Source organism: Macaca nemestrina, chromosome 1, assembly GCF_043159975.1.
Source record: "Macaca nemestrina isolate mMacNem1 chromosome 1, mMacNem.hap1, whole genome shotgun sequence".
Taxonomy (NCBI): Eukaryota; Metazoa; Chordata; class Mammalia; order Primates; family Cercopithecidae; genus Macaca; species Macaca nemestrina.
In genome coordinates, this window is record NC_092125.1 from 29766002 (window position 1) to 29785581 (window position 19580).

The 19580-nt window shown below is 37.5% G+C and overlaps 1 protein-coding gene across 9 annotated transcripts in view; it reads left to right on the forward strand.

Annotated features, from left to right (window-relative positions):
* Window positions 1-19580, forward strand: part of LOC105484426 (dynamin 3) — a 564467-nt gene that overhangs the window by 67371 nt on the left and 477516 nt on the right. For all 9 annotated transcript variants that reach the window (XM_071069595.1, XM_071069603.1, XM_071069594.1 and 6 more), the window contains exon 2: window positions 16664-16737. In XM_071069595.1, the coding sequence (XP_070925696.1) occupies window positions 16664-16737 (74 nt within the window). The remainder of the gene's footprint in view (window positions 1-16663; window positions 16738-19580) is intronic.

The window sequence follows — 19580 nt, forward strand, 5'->3', positions numbered from 1 at the left end:
GCCTGGGCGACAGAGCGAGACTCCGTCTCAAAAAAAAAAAAAAAAAAAAAAAAGTATGTGTATAGTTTGCTGTCATAGACTAGACAGTGGCAAATACTGTAACTTTATCATAGATCTTTCCTTTGTACTTGGATACCATTTTGAATTTTATTTTTCTGTGTGTATTTTTTTCCACTTAAATTTATGCTCCAAGATAGAAGTTAACAGTAATACCACCTTACTTTCTTTTTCCACATTACAATTTTTAGAGATATTTCCCAAGGACTGTCTTATTTATTAATATGCTATTCAAGTACACTGGGGAAGGTAAATATACTATTGTTATTTTACAAATGAAAGTACAGGTAAAAGAGAGTTCAGTAACTTCTTTAAGGCCCTGTAGCTAGCGTCAAGACTAAACTCTTTCTTACGTGTACTTCATTGTCTTTTAATCATAGCACATTATTAATGTGGAAATTGGTTAAGATATTTTTGTTGGAAGTTTAACTGAACTTTGAACTTGAAAATTTATCTTGTAGACATTTTACTCCTGAAAAAGAGGGCTTAAGTAACCTAAACTGAAAAGACATAAGGGCTAGAAATTTTACATAGACCTTGAACATTTTAAAATTTTGCTTAAATACTGCTTAAAATGTTCTGTTATAGCCAAGATAATCACAGAGCTAGAATCCATTCTCTACTAGACATGGGCACTACATTCATTGTAACCAACTAGTGTTTAGTAGAAATATAATTGGGAAAGAAAGAAGACTTAAGTTACTTATACATGTAACAAGGCAGCTTATTAAGAATTTACTAGGCTGGGCGCAGTGGCTCACAGCTGTAATCCCAGCACTTTGAGAGGCTGTGGTGGGTGGATCTCTTGAGCCCAGGAGTTCAAGACTATCCTGGGCAACATGGTGAAACCCCATCTCTACAAAAAATTAAAAACAAAACAGAGCTGGCATGGTGTTGTGTGCCTGTAGTCCCAGCTACTCGGGAGGCTGAGGTGGATCACCTGAGCCCAGGAGATAGAGGTTGCAGTGAGCTGAGATTGTGTCACTGCATTCCAGCCTGGGTGGCAGAGTAAGACCCTGTCTCAAAAAAAAGATTAAAAAAAAAAATTACCATAGCTTGATGGGAACATGCAACTTTATTGTTTGTTCTACAGCATTAAGAGAAGCATACAATCCATCCTTGGGAATGGGAGATTGTCCACTGTGTTCCTAAATAATGAATCCTTCTTATTCCCAAGGAAGGTAAATAGGCTCTTGGATGGTCCTAGAATTCATGGCCCAGGCTTTTAGGATCATCCTGCACCTAAAGCCCTTGGGGGAAACAACCAAACCCTACTGCTGTTGAAAGATAATAGGAAAGACATGAGGGTTGTCTTTAGAAGATTGGCCAATTTCTCCCAGGAAAGAAAGACATTTCCCAGAGAGAGGAAGTCAAAGATGACCGGTTTTTTTTTTTTTTGTTTTGTTTTGTTTGTTTGTTTTTTTTTTTTTTTGGTGGGTCGTTGAAGCTGGTGCTTTACTGAAGCAGTGTCTTGGAGGTCCTGAGGGTAGGTAGGGCTATGTGGGTGTTAAGGAGGACTGAGCACTGAGACCATGACTTTGATATCCATGGCGAAGGTCCTTATAGATAACTTGGTACAGAGGCTGGCATGGAGGGTAAGCAGTGGATGCTGCCGGTAGAAAGAAGAAACCTTCTACAGGACCATCGGATTTAGACAATGAATGTCTCCAGGGGGATTGTCCTGGGCAAGTGACTACAGGCCTTGCCTAATTTTCCTTCATTGTATTATCTTTGAGGCCCTTACACCACTCAAGGGGTGACAGGAGAGCTCTTAGGCATATCTGATATTTAGATTTATTACTGATGTGGCTGACTGTTAGCTTTGAAGTCTGAACTGATTTGAATTTGAAAAATGAAAACGTGGCATTTTTTGTTTCTTGAGTCTTATGGAGCAGTTCATAGCTTTATGTGCATACATTCATTCATACACACATGTATATCTTACTGTATACTGCATACTTCTCTTGAATACCTCTGTGGTCTTTACATATCCACCCTGAAATGTCATCACCCTCATCTGACAACCTAGAAAATGCTAACTCATCACTGAAAATTCATGTCAAATATCAGTCTTCCTTTTTGAGTATGCAGGGAGTAAGGAGTCTAAAAATAATTCTCAGCTTCTTAATTTGTGATATAGAGATATTGCCTGCCTTGCTTAAATCACAGCTGGTTATGAGGATTGAATGAAATGACTTACCTTAAAGAGACAGAAAGTAGCTAAGGGTGGGAGAGTCCTAGTCGCAAAAGCATGGTGTGGAGAAATTTGATATGCATGGGGAGAGAACCTGAGGGAGACCTGTCTCAAGGTAGCTGAGGATTTTTCTTTTTTGGTATATGTGGTGGGGAGGAAAATAGCTAAAAAATATTTACTTCATGTGAGACTAGATTTGGGGGAGAATATTAAAACTCAGGAAGAGGACTTTTAACATAATAAGGTAGTTAAAAGGAGACAACTTCTCAATAGATGAGGGAGGTATTTTGAATAGATTTCTGGAAATGGTACACAAAATTAATTTTATTGAAGAGTGAAAGAGCTGGACAGACAGGAAAATCATCATGGAGACTAGTAGATTGTGAGGGCGAAAACTATGAATAGGCTTAAAAGTATTGTCTCAAGACAAAAAAAAATGGGCTATTTTGGAAGTAAAGAGTTTTTCATTCCAGGAGGTGGCCCTCTACTGATGTAAGCAGACTGTGATTTAGTATGTGAAGGATGGATGTACCAGACTCATTTCCCAGAGAGGAGGCTGTTACTAGATTGTTTAGCCTCTTCACATGCTTGTAATATGGTTGCTTTCAAAGGTTTGCTGAAGAAATGAATGAAATAACTTGTCAAGTATTAGTAAGATATTTCTAGCTATAGTTCTGTTGCATTGTGTTTTTTTTTTGCGACAGGGTCTCCTGTCACCCAGGCTGGAGTGCAGTGGTGTGAACATGGCTCACTGCGACCTCAAATTCCTGGGCTCAAGCAATTCTCCCATGTCAGCCTCCCATATAGTTGGTACCAAAGCCACATGCCACCACACCTAGCTAATTTTTAAATTTTTGTACAGATGGAGTCTTAACATCTTGCCCAGGCTAGTCTTGAACTCCTGGACCCAAGAGATCCTCCTATCTCAGCCTCTCAAACTCCTGAGATTACAGGTGTGAGCTACTATGTATGCCCTGCCAACAAAACTTTTTTTTTTTTGCCTGACCCCCAGCAACAAAACTTTTGATTTCTTCCTTATAATAGTTTCTTTTCAAATAACTTGGACAAGAAATGTTTGCACGGAATGTGTTTTAACTTGAAAAGTATGAAATAATCTTGAGTCTACTATTTTTGTTTTTTAATGAAAATCATTAATCATTTACATTTTTTACAGATACCCAATTTATTTGGGAAGCTATATGTTATTTTCATAAAAATTCTTAACTTACAGAATGTCCACTACTTAGAACTTCCTGGTTTTTTTTTTGTATTTTAAATATGATGTTATTATATTTAAATATGATGTTAGATGTTAGAGACATCTAACAAATAATCATCATGAAGGAAAAGAGGTTACTTTTATTGCAGTCCTGCTATGTGCTTAATACATGTTATTTAGTCCTTTCAAAAACTTTTCAAGTAAGTGATACTGTTTTTATTTTGTAGATGTGGATCATGAGATTTAGAGAGAGGATGTAAAATATAGCCAAGATAATACAGTCTCAGTGAGAGGTGAAGCTGAGATTTGAACCCAAGTCTTTCTAGAAACAAAATTTGTCTGATTCTCATCACATTTCATTGCAGGGAAAAAATAATTCCATCCTGGCTCTATTTTTATTTATAGCCAGAAACGGACCTCTCACTGTCTCCACTGCTACCATTCTGGTCTAGGTTTCCCTGATGTTTTGCCTCTATTACTGTAACATCTCCTAATTGTTTTCCCTGCTTCTCTCTTTGATCCCTGCAGTTGATTTTTAATAGCTAATGCAATCCTTTAAAAACGTAAGTCAGGCTGGGCACGGTGGCTCACTCCTGTAATCCTAGCACTCTGGGAGGCTGAGGCGGGCAGATCACCTGAGGTTGTGAGTTCAAGATCAGCCTGACCAACATGGAGAAACCCCATCTCTACTAAAAATACAAAATTACTCGGGCAAGGTGGTGCATGCCTGTAATTCCAGGTACTCAGGAGGCTGAGGCAGGAGAATTGCTTGAACTCGGGAGGTGGAGGTTGCGGTGAGCCATGATTGTGCCATTGCACTCCAACCTGGGCAACAAAAGCGAGACTCCATCTCTCTCTCTCTCTCTCTCATACACACACACACACACAAAAGAAAAAAGAAAAAAAAGTAAATCAGGTCATGTTATTCCTCTGTTCAAAATTCTTCCATCACTCCCCATTTCACATGGAGAAAATACAGAGTTCCTACAATGACTGAGGTGATCTGGTGTCCCTTTCTTTCTCTCTGACCTAATCTCTGACTTCTTCCCCTTGCTCATTCCTCTCTAGCTTGCCAAGCACATGTCTGCATGGCTAATTCACTTACCCCTTCAAGTCATTACTAAACTCTCACTTTCACAATGAGGCTTACTTTGATCCACTGTTTAAAACTGCAACCCCAGTGGGACTTAAGATGGAATAATTTGGGATTTTCAGGACTTTGATTACGCTTTAGATATCTAAATATCTATATTTATGCTTTAGATATCTAAAATTCTCTGCTATGTTCATTGAGAACTACTTTTTTTTTCATTTTGAAATACAGAATAGGAATATATCTAAAACACCAAAAACATATATTTATAAGTAGAATAGTAAAGACACACATAGTATTTTCTAATCATTGACTGTATCTCATTGCAAGAAATACATTTTATTGTGACCTCGTGTATCTACATAAAATGGAAATAAAAGTTTTACAAAATACTTAGCATTTCTGTGTGTTATACTCATATATTTTCCATTGAATTCCATTCCTTTCTTTTCCATTATGAAAATATGTTGGTCAAGTTCTACAAAATTTATTTCACAACTCATTTATTGGTTACAACCTATAGTTTAAAAATATTGGGCTATTCTTCAAATCCCATTAATTCAGGAGATAAGATATGAATTTTTTGCATTAACTTCTTGAAAACGTACACTGCAGAGGGTGATGATTGAAAAGTCACTCATACTTCTGAGTTATTGGCATGTAGCTATTAGTGCATTTTGCATATTCATGCTCAGATTAACAAAAGTAGTATAGATTATGTTGCATAAATATGTAATTAAATAATTATAAGTGCTTATATTTTGTTAATATTATTTGCTAATGGTAGAACTCTTACATTAGAAGTGTTTTTTTCCATCTAGTGGATCAGGATATTTCTATCGTTTTTCCCCCCCCCAATATCCAAATTTCAGTATTTTAATTTTTGGCTGGTGCTTATTTTCCCATCTTTATTGATATTAGATACAATGAAGAAAAATATTCAATAATAAAATTTATGCTTCATTGTTTTAAAGTATCACAATAATAATTAACATATAACCCTACATAGCTTATTGTACATTTGTTTATTGGTATCTTAATTTCTTAGCACTGAAAACATTGATACCTCTATAATATTCTCTAATATAGTGTAGTCTCTAAATTTGAAATTTCCTAATATAATCTTTCTTAAATGTAGGAGATATATATTCCGAGCTTATCTTTTACCATTGTCCTCTTACATGTAATGCTACAGACATATTAAATTGGCTTGTCCCTCCCTCCTTGCCTACTTCCCTTCCTTCTATCTTTCCTTCCTCCTGCCTTTCTGCCTCCTTCCTTTCCTTCCTCCCTCCCTTTTTTCCTTCCCTTTAACTAATATTTTTGAACACCTGCTATGTGCCATGTGTAGTAGTGGGAAGAAAATAAATGACATAGTCTTTGCTGTCACTGAACTCAAACTGAATACTAACAGTCCCATTTATGAAAGTGAAAACAGAAAGCTTTAAGATTATTTAGAAAGACAGAGGTGGTGGCTGGGCATTATGGCTCATGCCTGTAATGTCAGCACTTTGGGAGGCCGAGGTGGGTGGATCACTTGTGGTCAGGAGTTCAAGACCAGCCTGGCCAAAATAGTGTCTCTACTAAAACTACAAAAATTAGCCGGGTATGGTGGTGCACGCCTGTAATGCCAGCTACTTGGGAGGCTAAGGTGGGAGAATTGCTTGAGTCCTAGAGGCAGAGGTTGCAGTGGGCCGAACCGAGATTGTGCCACTGCACTCTAGCCTGGGCAACAGAGTGAGACTCTGTCTTTAAAAAAAAAAAAAAAAAAAAGGTCAGAGGTGGAATCAGATTCTGTGATGAATTAGAAGAGGCATCAGAAGATACTCTTGAGTCTTCATATTTTAAAGATGTAGAAACTGAGTCTCATAGATCAGATGATGTGGTGAGGTTACAGCTGAAACCCAAGCTGGTTTCTTGACTAGTGTTCTTTCCTTACCACCTCTTCTCTCTTGACTATCATATTGCCTGCCCAGATCCCGTGTTGTCATATATTTTTGTATGTGGTTTGTGCTGTCAAAGACCTCTTTTCAAAATGCACACACTCAACCATAGACTTCTACCATTATTGGTTTTGTTCCTTGAAATTAGAATTGGAACAATTAGAGATGCTTCAGTGGAAAGGCAATGAAAGAGGGCCATTAAGTGCTAATAAATGCCTCTCCTCATGGGAACGGAGATCTTTTCTTTTCTATGTATTTGAGCTCTTTTCACTGGTGCTTTTAAGTGGTTAGAAATAACACTTGCCACACACTCGCGGAATACTCTGGATGCCAGGGGGTTCATTTTATTCTGTATTTGAATTGAGCACACTGCAGTTGGAATGTGTGTTGACTCTTGTTGATTTACACATTCATTCCATGTTTTGCATTAACCTTTTCTCATGGAAGACAGAATAGTGAGAGCTCTTAGAGAATGAGGTCTTTAGGTAGCTGATGACTTTAAAAGGTTAAAGTTATAAGTGTTTACGTTGATATATTTTCCTTTTCATAACACCCTAAAATCTAGATAGAGTAGTCTTCCCTTATCTGAAGTTTTATACTCTGCTGTTCCAGTTACCTATGGTCAGTTGTGGTCTGAAAAGACTAAATGGAAAATTCCAGAAATACACAATTTATACTTTAAATTGCGTGTTATTCTGAGTAGTTAGTTAAATCTCTCCTCATTCTGCTTTGTCCCACATGGGATGTAAATTATCTCTTTGCCTAACATATCCACGTGGTATATACTATCTACCTGTTAGTATTATAGAGTCAGTGACTATCTGTGGTTTCAGGCACCCACTGGGAGTCTTGGGACATGTCTCCTTTAGGTAAGGGGGAGCTACTGAACAGTGTGACAAATTGGATGTAGCCTACCCTCAAGCTACATGCTTACCTGTGACTAGCAAGAGATAATCACCACTTGTTGATATGGTGATATATTAGCTTCAGAAATGAATTTAGGTAAATAATAAATGAATCCAGAATAACTTACCAATACTAAAAATGATGACAATGATAGTAATGATGATGATAAGGATAATAGCAGCTAATATATTTGACTACTTACTATGGGCCTGTAAGACTATGCCTTATAGAAATGAGCAAGGTGGTCCTGTCCTAAGAGAGCTTACATAGGAGAGGATTTGACTTGGACTCCTGGTACTTTTGGAATAAACAGTAGGGGTATCTAAATATGCTGGCATATCAGGAAATGCTTCCCACAGGAGGCTGTGTCAACATGTCTTTAAGAGTGAGTTGGGTAAAGAATAAAAAATACAAAAATTAGCTGGGCGTGGTGCCACGTGCCTGTAATCCCAGCTATTCAGGAGGCTGAGGCAGGAGAATCGCTTGAACTGGGGAGGTGGAGGTTGCAGTGAGCTGGAGCACCACTGCACTCCAGCCTGGGCAACAAGAGCAAAACTCTGTCTCAAAAAAAAAAAAAAGATGTTAGGGGGAAAATGAGGTATTTAATTGGAAACCAAAAAAGTGTAGGTTGGTTTCACCACTAAAACAGAATGGAGCACCACCATGGTCACATCCTGTTTATTTTAAAAGAATGGAATCTGATTTTCCAATTAACCAGGAAGGATTTAAGTGGATTCTTGGATCCAGCTTTTCTCTCACTCTCTGGAAGCCACATCCATGATTCCTCCATGCAAATTTTTTATTCCCAGAACAGCTGGCTCCGAAGTGATTCCACACTAATTTCACACTTCTGTGTTGACTCCTCAAAAAGTAAAATATTGAGATTCTTAAAGATGTCAGTAAAAAATAAGTAAAAGCATTGTGTTTCCTGCAATTGAATTTGTAGGTGTGTTTTTCAAATAAAATTATGATGGTGTTGAGTACTTCATATTATAGAGTAGCTGACAGCATCAAAATATGATTATTTGCAAATCTGTAAGTACTAATATTCTTAATATATGGCAATAATTTAGAGAAAAAAGTAAACTGCAGTAGAAAATTTCCAATTAAATCTGTGGATTTTGGTAAAATTACTTTCTCTAGCGATTAAAATGGCATTGTAATGGTTGGCAAAGTTCCCGGATTTGGACATGAAAGTACAGAGCTATTTTAATAGCACTATTGTGTTCAGGGTGTGGAATTGGATTCTTGACCTCAGTGCTTCTTGGAGCAGGGGGTGGGCAGTATTAGTGTGATTTGTCTGTCTTTCTCTTCCTATCTCCTTTCTTTTCCCTCTTTCCCTGTTTCCCTTTCCTTCTGTTTCTTTTTTTGTTGGATCAGTATATTGAAATATTGTGAGATAGTACTTCTATAGGAATTATTATGGTGCACAGATTTTTTTTTTTTTTTTTTAAGACGGTCTCATTCTGTCACCCAGGCTGAAGTGCAGTGGCATGAACATGGCTCACAGCAACCTCGACCTCCTGGGTTCAAGCAATCCTCCTGCCTCAGGCTCCTGAGTAGCTGGGACTACAGGCTGAAGCCACCAAGCCCAGCTAATTTTTAAATTTTTTGTAGAGAGGGGAGTCTCGCCATGTTGCTCAGGCTGGTCTGGAACTCCTGGGCTCAAGTGATCCTCCTGCCTTGGCCTCCCAAATTGTTGGGATTACAGACGTAAGCCACTGTGCATGGCCAGAACATTATATTAAATACTTTGAAAATTAAGTTTTAAAAGAGATTTCTCTGTTTGTTTGTTTGTTTGTTTTTTTGAGATGGAGTTTTGCTCTTGTCGCCCAGGCTGGAGTGCAATGGCACAATCTCGGTTCACCGCAACCTCCGCCTCCTGGGTTCAAGCGATTCTCCTACCTCAGCCTCCTGAGTAGCTGGGATTACAGGCGTCCGCCACCACCCCCGGCTAATTTTGTATTTTTGGTAGAGATGGGGTTTCTCCATGTTGGTCAGGCTTGTCTCAAACTCCCAACCTCAGGTGATCTGCCCACCTCGTCCTCCCAAAGTGCTGGGATTGCAGGCGTGAGCCACCGTGCCTGGCTGAGATTTCTCTGTTTTTAAGGAAAAAATTTTAAAAATGTATTGGTTCCGTATTTTTAAAAAATTTTATTTTCTTCAAATTCCATTCCATGTCATTAGACAGGGTCAATAATATTGGCCTACCTAGTATTCTGTAGTTTGTAATTTGGTGAATACGTTTGAGTCTTAAATGTTCATAATATCAATTTAAATGACCCCAGCAAATTATTGGTGAGTTGAGAGTCATCTTGCCTATTCTTTTGGTCCATATAATGCCTTGTAACTGTCTGCCAGTTGTAAATTAGATATAGGATTGTTTTCTCTCCATGTCATGACTGTATGGAGCAATGATGAATCTTCTTGAAAGGGTATGTAGAAAGTAAAAAATATTTAGTGCCTAGGCACTGAAGGAGGCTCTGAGGGAACACACAGGGGTGAGGGAGCAGACAATGTGTGTTGAGAGCTTAGGTAGAGACATGTGGGGTGGGGGGATCTCGAGAAGACTCCCAGAGAAGATGACATACAGCTGAGTGTTGAAGATTTAGGGGGATAGGGATGTGCCTAGACACCAAGTCTAAGAGCACAGATGCACACGGAGACTTCCACTTGAGGACAAGGCTTTATTTCTGCTTTGTTTACTATTATATCTCCAGTGTCTAAAGCTTCATTTAGCTTGTAGTAGACACATAATGCACATTTGTTGAAATAATAGGTTAAATTAATTGTAAGGGGTTCTATGCCTCTGAGTAGGGTTTCACTTGGGGAGTGGTCAGAAATAAAATATTTTGTAAGTGATAATAAGATTTGGATTTCATGCTAAAGATAATGGGGAGTCATTCAGTGATTTAAAGTCTGGTAATGATGTGATAGAACCGATGTCCCTGTTAAAGTTGGATAGGAGGGTGCTCCAATTAGATGCAGGGAAATTAGTCGTGAGAGTAGTGTAGCACTTTATATGAGAGTTGGTGGCAGCTAGAGTGGTGATCCAAATAGACAAGAGAGGGTGAATTTAAGAGATATTAAGATAGAATCAGGAGGACATGGTGACCAACTTGGAGCATGAGGATAGAGGTAGATGGAGGATGGATGATTCCGAGGTGCTTGGCTTGGCTGACGTATATGGATGCTGATGATGTGGATTATGATTGGGAATGAAGGTGGAGAAACATTTGGATAGATTGTAATGAATTGAGTTGTAGAGATGTTTGCTTCCAGACACATAGTGGAGCTGTTTAAGAGGTTAATATGATTTTGAGTTCTAGTGTTTGGCTTACCTCTCTGGTAGTCCCTTTCTATTCTCTCAGTTCCACTTCTTTCAGGTACCCATTAAACGTTGGTATTTCCTGAGAGTCCATATTAATCACTTGTTTCCACTCCATTCCTATTCATCTGTTCTTTTGGCTTCAACTTTCTGCTCTGTTGCTGACTATCAAATTATTGTCTCCAGACAAGACTTTTGTCCTGAGTGCCAACTGTTCAGTCTAACTGTCTACATGTTGTTTCAATCTGGGTATTCCCCAGGCATGTAAAGATCAATGTGTACAAATAAGGACTGCTCATTTTCTTCCCCCATTTCTTTTACAATGTAGAGAAAAATGGTCAAGAGCACAAATGCTAGAGTTAGACTCTCTAGATTTGAGTCCCATATATCACTTACTAGCTTTATGACCCTGTGCAAATTATCTGACTTTTGTGTGCTTCTGTTTTCTCATCTGTGAAGTAAGAATAACAATAGTACCTACCGCATAGGATATTATGAGATCAAACAAGTTAATGCATATAAAGCTATCAGATTGGTGCTGGCACATGGTAAGCACTATGTTAACCAGATCTTCCTTTATTTCTTGCCCTGGTTAGTGATACCATTGTTCAACCAGCTACCCAAACCAGAAATGTGACATTTATCCTAACTCTTCCATATCACTACATCAGAAGGAGATTCATCAGAAGGAGCGGCATCAGAAGAAGATTCCATATCAAAGCAATAATTAAATCCTGCCATTTGTCTTCTTTCCATCTCTACCATTACTGCCTTGGACTTGACCTTTATTATCTTCTTTCTTAATGACCTAGACTGGCTAGTGACTAGTGACTCATCATTCTGTCTTTGATCTTTCTCTTTTTCAATGTTCTCTATATATCCCCAGTGATTATTCTGAAATGCAAATGTGATCACTTAAAACTCTATAGTGCCTTCTTGTTCTCACAGAAAATAGACAAACACAAACTACCAGTAAAGACCTCTGAGGTCTGTTCTGGCTTCCTTCTCTAGACTCTTCTCTATCTCATTCTGATCCCTCTTTAATGTTTACAGTTCTGTGATGTTTTGTGCTACTCTGGTCTTCCATGTCTTCGTACATCTGGTTTTCTGTGGAAGGCCTCCTACCTCATATTTCTTCTCAGATATTGTTTCTGGCAGCTCCTCCAAGCAGGGTAGATATTCTTTGCTGTGTGTTGATACGGTATCTTGTGTGGAACTTAAGCATAGTACCTGTTATGCTTATTATAGTTATTTTTTATTTGCATATTGTCTTCCTCCAAGGCTGAGCTTCTTTATTTTTGAATACATTGGCTCCATGAATCAACTTCTAGGAAACTATGAGTTATGCCCCCATCTTCAGTTAAGGGCAGATGTTACACATTTATTTACTGTACAGATTATCTGGTTAACAATCATTTACATCTATATTGAAGAGACCATCTCTGTAGTTACTTTATTTGCTGCCAGGGGGGAATTTTTTGGAGTTTTGTTGATACAGCTAGTGTGCTGTCCTTTTTCAGGCTTCCAAAGGTCATTCTTTTCCTAGTGGAACAATAACTATATTTCCTGGTAACTCAGTTACTGGAAGAGCCAATAAGAAATGTCATCAAGGTGGTTCTTAAACCATAGTGTGGGAATTGTACTCTATTTTTTGTCTAGGAGTCAGGAAGCTGTGAAAGAGCATTGACTTATTGCCTGAAGACCAGCTGTTAACACTGAAGATTAATGCTTTATTGAGATGGGTTGAGAGAAAAGAAAGGCATTTGATTTGTAGCTGGCATATGGCATCCAGAGGGAAGCACTTTCTCTGACTAAAAATCTGTACAGTTCAACCACAAATAAGGCATTTGGGCAATATAACAGAATCAATTTAATAACACTGAGTTTTCAGGTTACTCTTTGAAGGTACATTTTGCAGGAAAAATGGCATACATATTTTATTTTTATATAGATTTATTAGAAAATAAATTAAAAGTATGTAGTCTAAATCCAAAGTAATACTAAAGGAATAGTCATTATTTTTCCAGCATTAATTTAAAAAATGTTTTCCCATAAAACATGCTTACAGGTTTTCCCATAAAATATGCTTATGGGAGAAAAATCTATTGCACAGAAAATGATACAATTCAGTTGGATGGTGGTGCTCAGTGGCTAATGAATTATTCAATATTGTTCATGTCAGTGCTTTGGCTCCCTGTTGCTGAAGGCAGGCATGAGGGCTTTCCCAACCCTTGTAAGTCATCAACACTAAGAGGATAGTTCAAGTGGGGTCTGTGGCTCCTATCTTCAAATTCCAGTAGCAAAATGTTAAAATATTGTATGTAGGTGCTTAGTTTTTCAAGGCAAATGAATACTATAGTATCAAGGAAAACACACTGTGGCTGTGTTATATCAAAAATAATAGTAACATTTTCCCGTGGTGCTTGGGTTTTAAAATTTTAAAATTGTTGGCGTATGTTGCATTTCATTTGATCCATACAACTTGGACCATAGTTAGCATTATCTCAGTTTAGTAGTAAAAGAAATGGGTTCTGAGAGAATTTTGCCCATTCAGTGGCAGAGCTAATATTCAAAGCAAGGTTCTGTGTTTCTCACTTGAGGACTCATCTCCTTAGTTCACACAGCAAGAGTGTGCTGGGCCATCAGAAGGAGATGTATCTTTAGGATGGCCAGATTAGCTGCTCACTCTTCAGAAGAGAGAAGCTTTTCTTTAGCACTTTGTTGTACTTCAGAGATGCCTGTGAAGCGGGAGAGACTTCCAAATAGTAAAATTTGATTATCAAAATTTTTGGCTTTTTGTGAGAATGTATCTGTCAGAGGTAGGACTGGTGAGAGCCATGAAGGGAACTAGTAACTGTGAGTTAATAAGAAGGGGGTTGGATTCCGGAATCTATTTATTACTCTTAATGAAAAGGTCTGTTTGCTTAATAAAAAAATGTAGAGAAAAATGTTAGATGTATCTGTGGATTTTTAGTCAACACACAATTATTTGCTATTTATAATGTTTGATATGTTCTATTTTGCTTTACCAGTGTTCACAGGGATTGTTACTAAATCTGCATATAAATTTATGGTCACAAGCATGAATTGAAACAGGTCTCAGCATGAAGGTATAGAGTGACTAAACCTTTTTTTGTTCTTTCTTCTCTCTGTCCTTTCTTCTCTGCCTTTTTTTCTTGAAGAAAATATTTTATTGACTTGTTAAATGGCGTTATTCAGGCCATTCATCATTTTTCCTTGGCATTTTATACATCCTGAAATTTCACTCATGGTCCTCATGGCTCAAATAGATGCCCTCCAGCTCCTTTTCTTTTTATATCCCGACTTAAATTTTTTATTATTATTATTGTACTTTAAAGTCTGGGATACATATGCAGAACGTGCAGGTTTGTTACATAGGTATACGTGTGCCATGGTGGTTTGCTGCACCCATCAACCTGTCATCTACTTTAGGTATTTCTCCTAATGCTGTCCCTCCCTTGACCCTCCACTGCCTGACAGGCCCTGGTGTGTGATATTCCCCTCCCTGTGTCCATGTGTTCTCACTGTTCAGCTCCCACTCATGAGTGAGAACATGCGGTGTTTGGTTTTCTGTTCTTGTGTTAGTTTGCTGAGAATGATGGTTTCCAGCTTTATTCATGTCCCTGCAAAGGACATAAACTCATCCTTCTTTATGGCTGGGTAGTATTCCATGGTGCCATCTAGCTCTTTACTCTGGAGTTTTGCTTTTTTCCCTCCCTCAATTCATTTTGATTCTCAAATTAACCTCTTCCTTTTTGGTTTAAAATAAAACAAACAAAACAAAGTAGATGCTTTGTTTATTTTGATTAAATTTTAAATGATTGTTGAAGCTATCTAAACTACCAGTTATTCTAATATAGCACATGAAGAATATTAAAAGTTATTTAGTTATATGTATTTAAATATATTCAAATCATCATTATAAGGAGACTATTGTTCTTTCTCTTTTCTGAACTCCAATGTAGTTTGTCTTCCCTTCTTTAATGGTTTTCATGAATATGTTTTGTTCCCATTAGGTTCCAAATTCCTGGTGTCTACCCAGCATGAGTCCATGCCCACAGCGTCTCCCTAGCACTTCTTAATTTCTCAGTGAATTTTTTTCATTGAATAAATAATGCTATTTCAGTGGCATTTTCAAAAGCACGTGCAAATCTGTAATTTCACTATTTTCTATTGTAGTCATATACACTGACATTCTAAATGAACTTTGGTCCTTGAAGTCAATGAGAAAAGTCATTAACTCAAGGTTGTTCAGTACTATTTCCTCTGTCAGAACATACAGTAGCACTTGCCAAATAAATTAGTTGTAGTGGGAGAAATTTGGCTTGATTCTATCTTTTTGACTCTCCATTCCAAACTATCAGTGCAGCTAAACGCTTGGGTTTTGGAGCATTCTCACTGTCCTTTGCCTATTTTATAAGCTGCTGTTCATTGAAATCCCATCTGTGTTGAAGCTCTGTTCTGCCAAATTTCCTACAAAACTCATAGTATGCCACGTGCCATTATTGCCCACTGAATTGTTGAGTAACATATCCTGACTTGAGGCCAGTGGTTTTCAAACCTTGGTGAGCATCAGAAACATCTGAGAGCTTGTTAAGAGTACAAATGCTGCATGCCTTCCCCTGAATATAATGAATCTGTAGCTTCAGGAGTAGTCCTGGGTGTCCGTGGTTATAACACTTTCTGGTGGGCCTGGAACCACATTTTGAGAAACACTGCCATTGAGTGAAAAGTTTATTTTGAGTGGAATTCTGTGATGATTCCTCTAAAAGTTGTGAGACATTCTAAATGTGTTTATGAACTGTGCTATAGATATGTTTATGAATTCTTTGACATTGCAGAATCAGCAATAATTTATGTGGCATTGCAGATGTAATGTTATGTAGTACTCTCTTTGCTGTAGTTTTATTGGCTTAGTGTTTAGTAATATGCCATTTGAAATATGAACTTGATCGAAACCTCCATTTATCAGGAATAAGAACAAATGGAATGAGAACAAACAAAACTCAAGTTGCAATGTTTGTTTTCTGCTGTTAATTTCTACAGATGAAATATCTGTTTCTGCTTGATCTCACGTTTTATGTGTCCTTTTTTTTAGACAAGAGTCTCACTCTGTTGCACAGGCTGGAGTGCAGTGGTATGACCTTGGCTCACTGCAACTCCGCCTCCTAGGCTCAAGCGATCCTCCCACCTCAGCCTTCTGAGTAGCTGGGACTAGAGGCCCACATCACCATGTCTGGCTGGCTAATTTTTGTAGGTTGTTTTTTTTTTTTTTTGGTAGAGCTGGGTTTTTGCTACATTGTCCAGGCTGGTCTCGAACTCCTGGGCTCAAGCGATTCAACAGCCTCGGCCTCCCAGAGCGCTGGAATTACAGGTGTAGACCACTGTGCCTGGCCTTGTTTCCTTTTATTGGAGAAAAATGTCAGTATATTTAGAGGATACAATCTAATGTGCCTTTAGTAATGGTCAGTATTTGACGGTGCTAATATTGATCTTGAGGCCAAAGAGTGTACTGGGTTTTTTAATTATCAAAAAGAGTTTAAGAATTAATTTCAGTATCAAATATTTTCTTTAATGCTGATTCTCTGAAAATCAAAATTAATTGATAATACACAGGAACTAAGTGGAAACTTTTATAAATTTCAGCTAGATGAATGAATGACATATTCCAATGAGGTCATTATGATAATATACATGGATTTCTATGCAATCAATATAAGGACCTCCTTCTTTTTTTTTAATTTTGAAAATGCTTCTTTTATTAAGATGGGCCTATCATTTTTTGGATAAGTGATACATTGAAAGGTTGGGAATTAGGAGAATTGCTGTGGGACTTGGTTTATGAATGTATAGGTGATCGGAATTCCTTCATGACTTAATCGATATTTCTTACTTTTTTTAGGGACTTTCTTCCTCGCGGGTCGGGCATTGTAACAAGACGACCTCTTGTGCTACAGCTTGTTACTTCTAAAGCAGGTAATGAATGAAGATGTCTACCACATGGATGGGCATATCCTGTGGCACCTTTTGCCTTCATAGGTGTGGGGTTGTACCAATAGAAACATGTTTGTGGTCACCCCACTGTGAGCAGCTGCCCACATTTCTCTCCAGAATGCTGCCTTCTTCGTTGATCTTTTCATTCCTTTGATTACATTAAAGGGGATAGTTTCATGGATTTTTAAAAATACCTACTTAAAAAATTTTTTATTGCTCATTGTAATCCATCTATATAATTTTACAGTACAGCACAACCACTAATACTCTTTTGGTATGCTTTCTGTGTGTGTGTGTGTGTGTGTGTGTGCACGTGCACTTGGGGATTAACGTATAAAATTCAACAACCATATAATATCTGTATGGATGTGTATGTGCGTATCTATATTTACACCGTGCTATGCTTGCTCCTCTCTCTTTTTTTTTTTTAATTTATTTATTATACTTTAAGTTGTAGGGTGCTCCTCTCTCTTACACCATGATAATTTGATAGGTAAATGATGCTTGTTTTTATTTTCATTTTATTTTAGCAACTGGTGATGTTGAATTTTTTTTTTCAGGTTTCCTTGCCATTTGTATTTCTTCTCTTGTGAACTGGCCATTTTTCTTTTTCCCCATTTCTTTTTGGGGATTTTACTACTTTTCCTATCAATTTCTTTGAATGCTTAAGACTGAAGCACCTCATAAAAATCATCTATCATAAATTGTAAATATTTTTAATAGCTTGTTAAAGATACCGTTTACATACCATATAACTTGACCAAATAGAAGTTAACAGTTCAATAGGTTTTAGTCTTTTCACAGGTATATGCAACCATCTCCACAATCAGCTTTAGGACTGTTTGATCACTCCCAAAAGAAAGCCTGCATGCTTCTGCTGTCACCCCTTTTCATAACACCTTTTCCCACCACTCCAGCATAGGCACTACTAACCTATGTTCTGTCTCTATGGATTTCCCTATTCTGGACATGTCATATGAATGGAATCATTTAATATGTGGTCTTTTGTAATAGGCTTTTCTTGCTTGGAATAATCTTCAAGGTTCATCCATGTTGTAGCATGTATTGGAACTTCATTTCTTTTTATGGCCTAACATATTTCATTGTCTGGATAGACCACATTTTGTTTGTCCATTTATTAACTGAGGAGCATTTGAGTTGTTTCCACCCTTTGGTTCTTATGAATAATGTTGTTATAAACATTCATGTACATGTTTCTGCGTGGACATGTGTTTTCATTTCTCTTAGAAATATACCTGAATATAATTACTGGGCCATGTAGTAACTCTATGTTTAATTGTTTAAGGAACTGACAGACTGTTTTCAAAGCAGCTGCCCCATTTTACATTCCTACCAGCAGTGTATGAGGGTTACAGTTTTTCTATATCCTTGCTAACCCTTGTGGGTAAGAAGTGATATCTCATTGTGGTTTTGACTTGCATTTTCCTAGTGACTAAGGATACTGAGCATCTTTTCATGTGCTTAATGATCATTTGTATATCTTATTTAGATAAATGTGTATTCATTTCCTTTGCCCAGTTTTAATTTGGTTATTTGCCTTTGTATTACTGAATTGTAACAGATATATATTAGATACAAGTCCAATATCAGATATTTGATTTGCATTTTTTTTCTATTTTATAGGCCCTTTTCATTTTCTTGACAGTGTCCTTTGAAGCACAAGATTTTTTTATTTTGGTGAAGTCCAATTTATCTACTCATTCTTTCATTTCTCATTATTTTTGTATATATCTAAGAATCCTTTGCCAAAACCAAGGTTATAAAAGTTTATTCTATGTTTTCTTCTAGGAGGTTTATAGTTTTGATCTTACACTTAAGTCTTTGATCTATTTTTTAAAATTACTAATTTTTAAATTTGAAATTTCATTTTACATTTGGGGATAGGTGGAAGTTTGTTATATTGCATAATATGTAATGCTGAGGTTTGGGTTTCTAGTGAAACTATCAACCAAATAGTAAACATAGTCCCCAATAGGTAGTATTTGAGCCTTCACCCCTCTTCCACTTTTCCCCTTTTTGGAGTTCTTTGCATCTGTTTTTCCCATCTTTATGTCCATGTTTACCCACTGTTTAGTTCACACTTATACGTGTGAATGTGTGGTATTTTATTTCCTATTTCTGTTATTTCTCTTAGAATAATGACCTCCAGCTCAGTCCATGTTGCTGTGAAGAACATGATTTCTTTTTTTTTTCACTGTACCCTAATGATACTGTTATTTTGGTTTAGGGAATGCAATTTTTTTTTTTTTTTATTATACTTTAAGTTCTAGGGTACATGTGCATAACGTGCAGGTTTGTTACATATGTATACTTGTGCCATGTTGGTGTGCTGCACCCATCAACTCGTCATTTACATCAGGTATAACTCCCAACGTAATCCTTCCCCCCTCCCCACTCCCCATGATAGGCCCCGGTGTGTGATGTTCCCCTTCCCGAGTTCAAGTGATCTCATTGTTCAGTTCCCACCTATGAGTGAGAACATGCGGTGTTTGGTTTTCTGTTCTTGTGATAGTTTGCTGAGAATGATGGTTTCCAGCTGCATCCATGTCCCTACAAAGGACACAAACTCATCCTTTTTTATGGCTGCATAGTATTCCATGGTGTGTATGTGCCACATTTTCTTAATCCAGTCTGTCATTGATGGACATTTGGGTTGATTCCAAGTCTTTGCTATTGTGAATAGTGCTGCAATAAACATACGTGTGCATGTGTCTTTATAGCAGCATGATTTATAATCCTTTGGGTACATACTCAGTAATGGGATGGCTGGATCATATGGTACTTCTAGTTCTAGATCCTTGAGG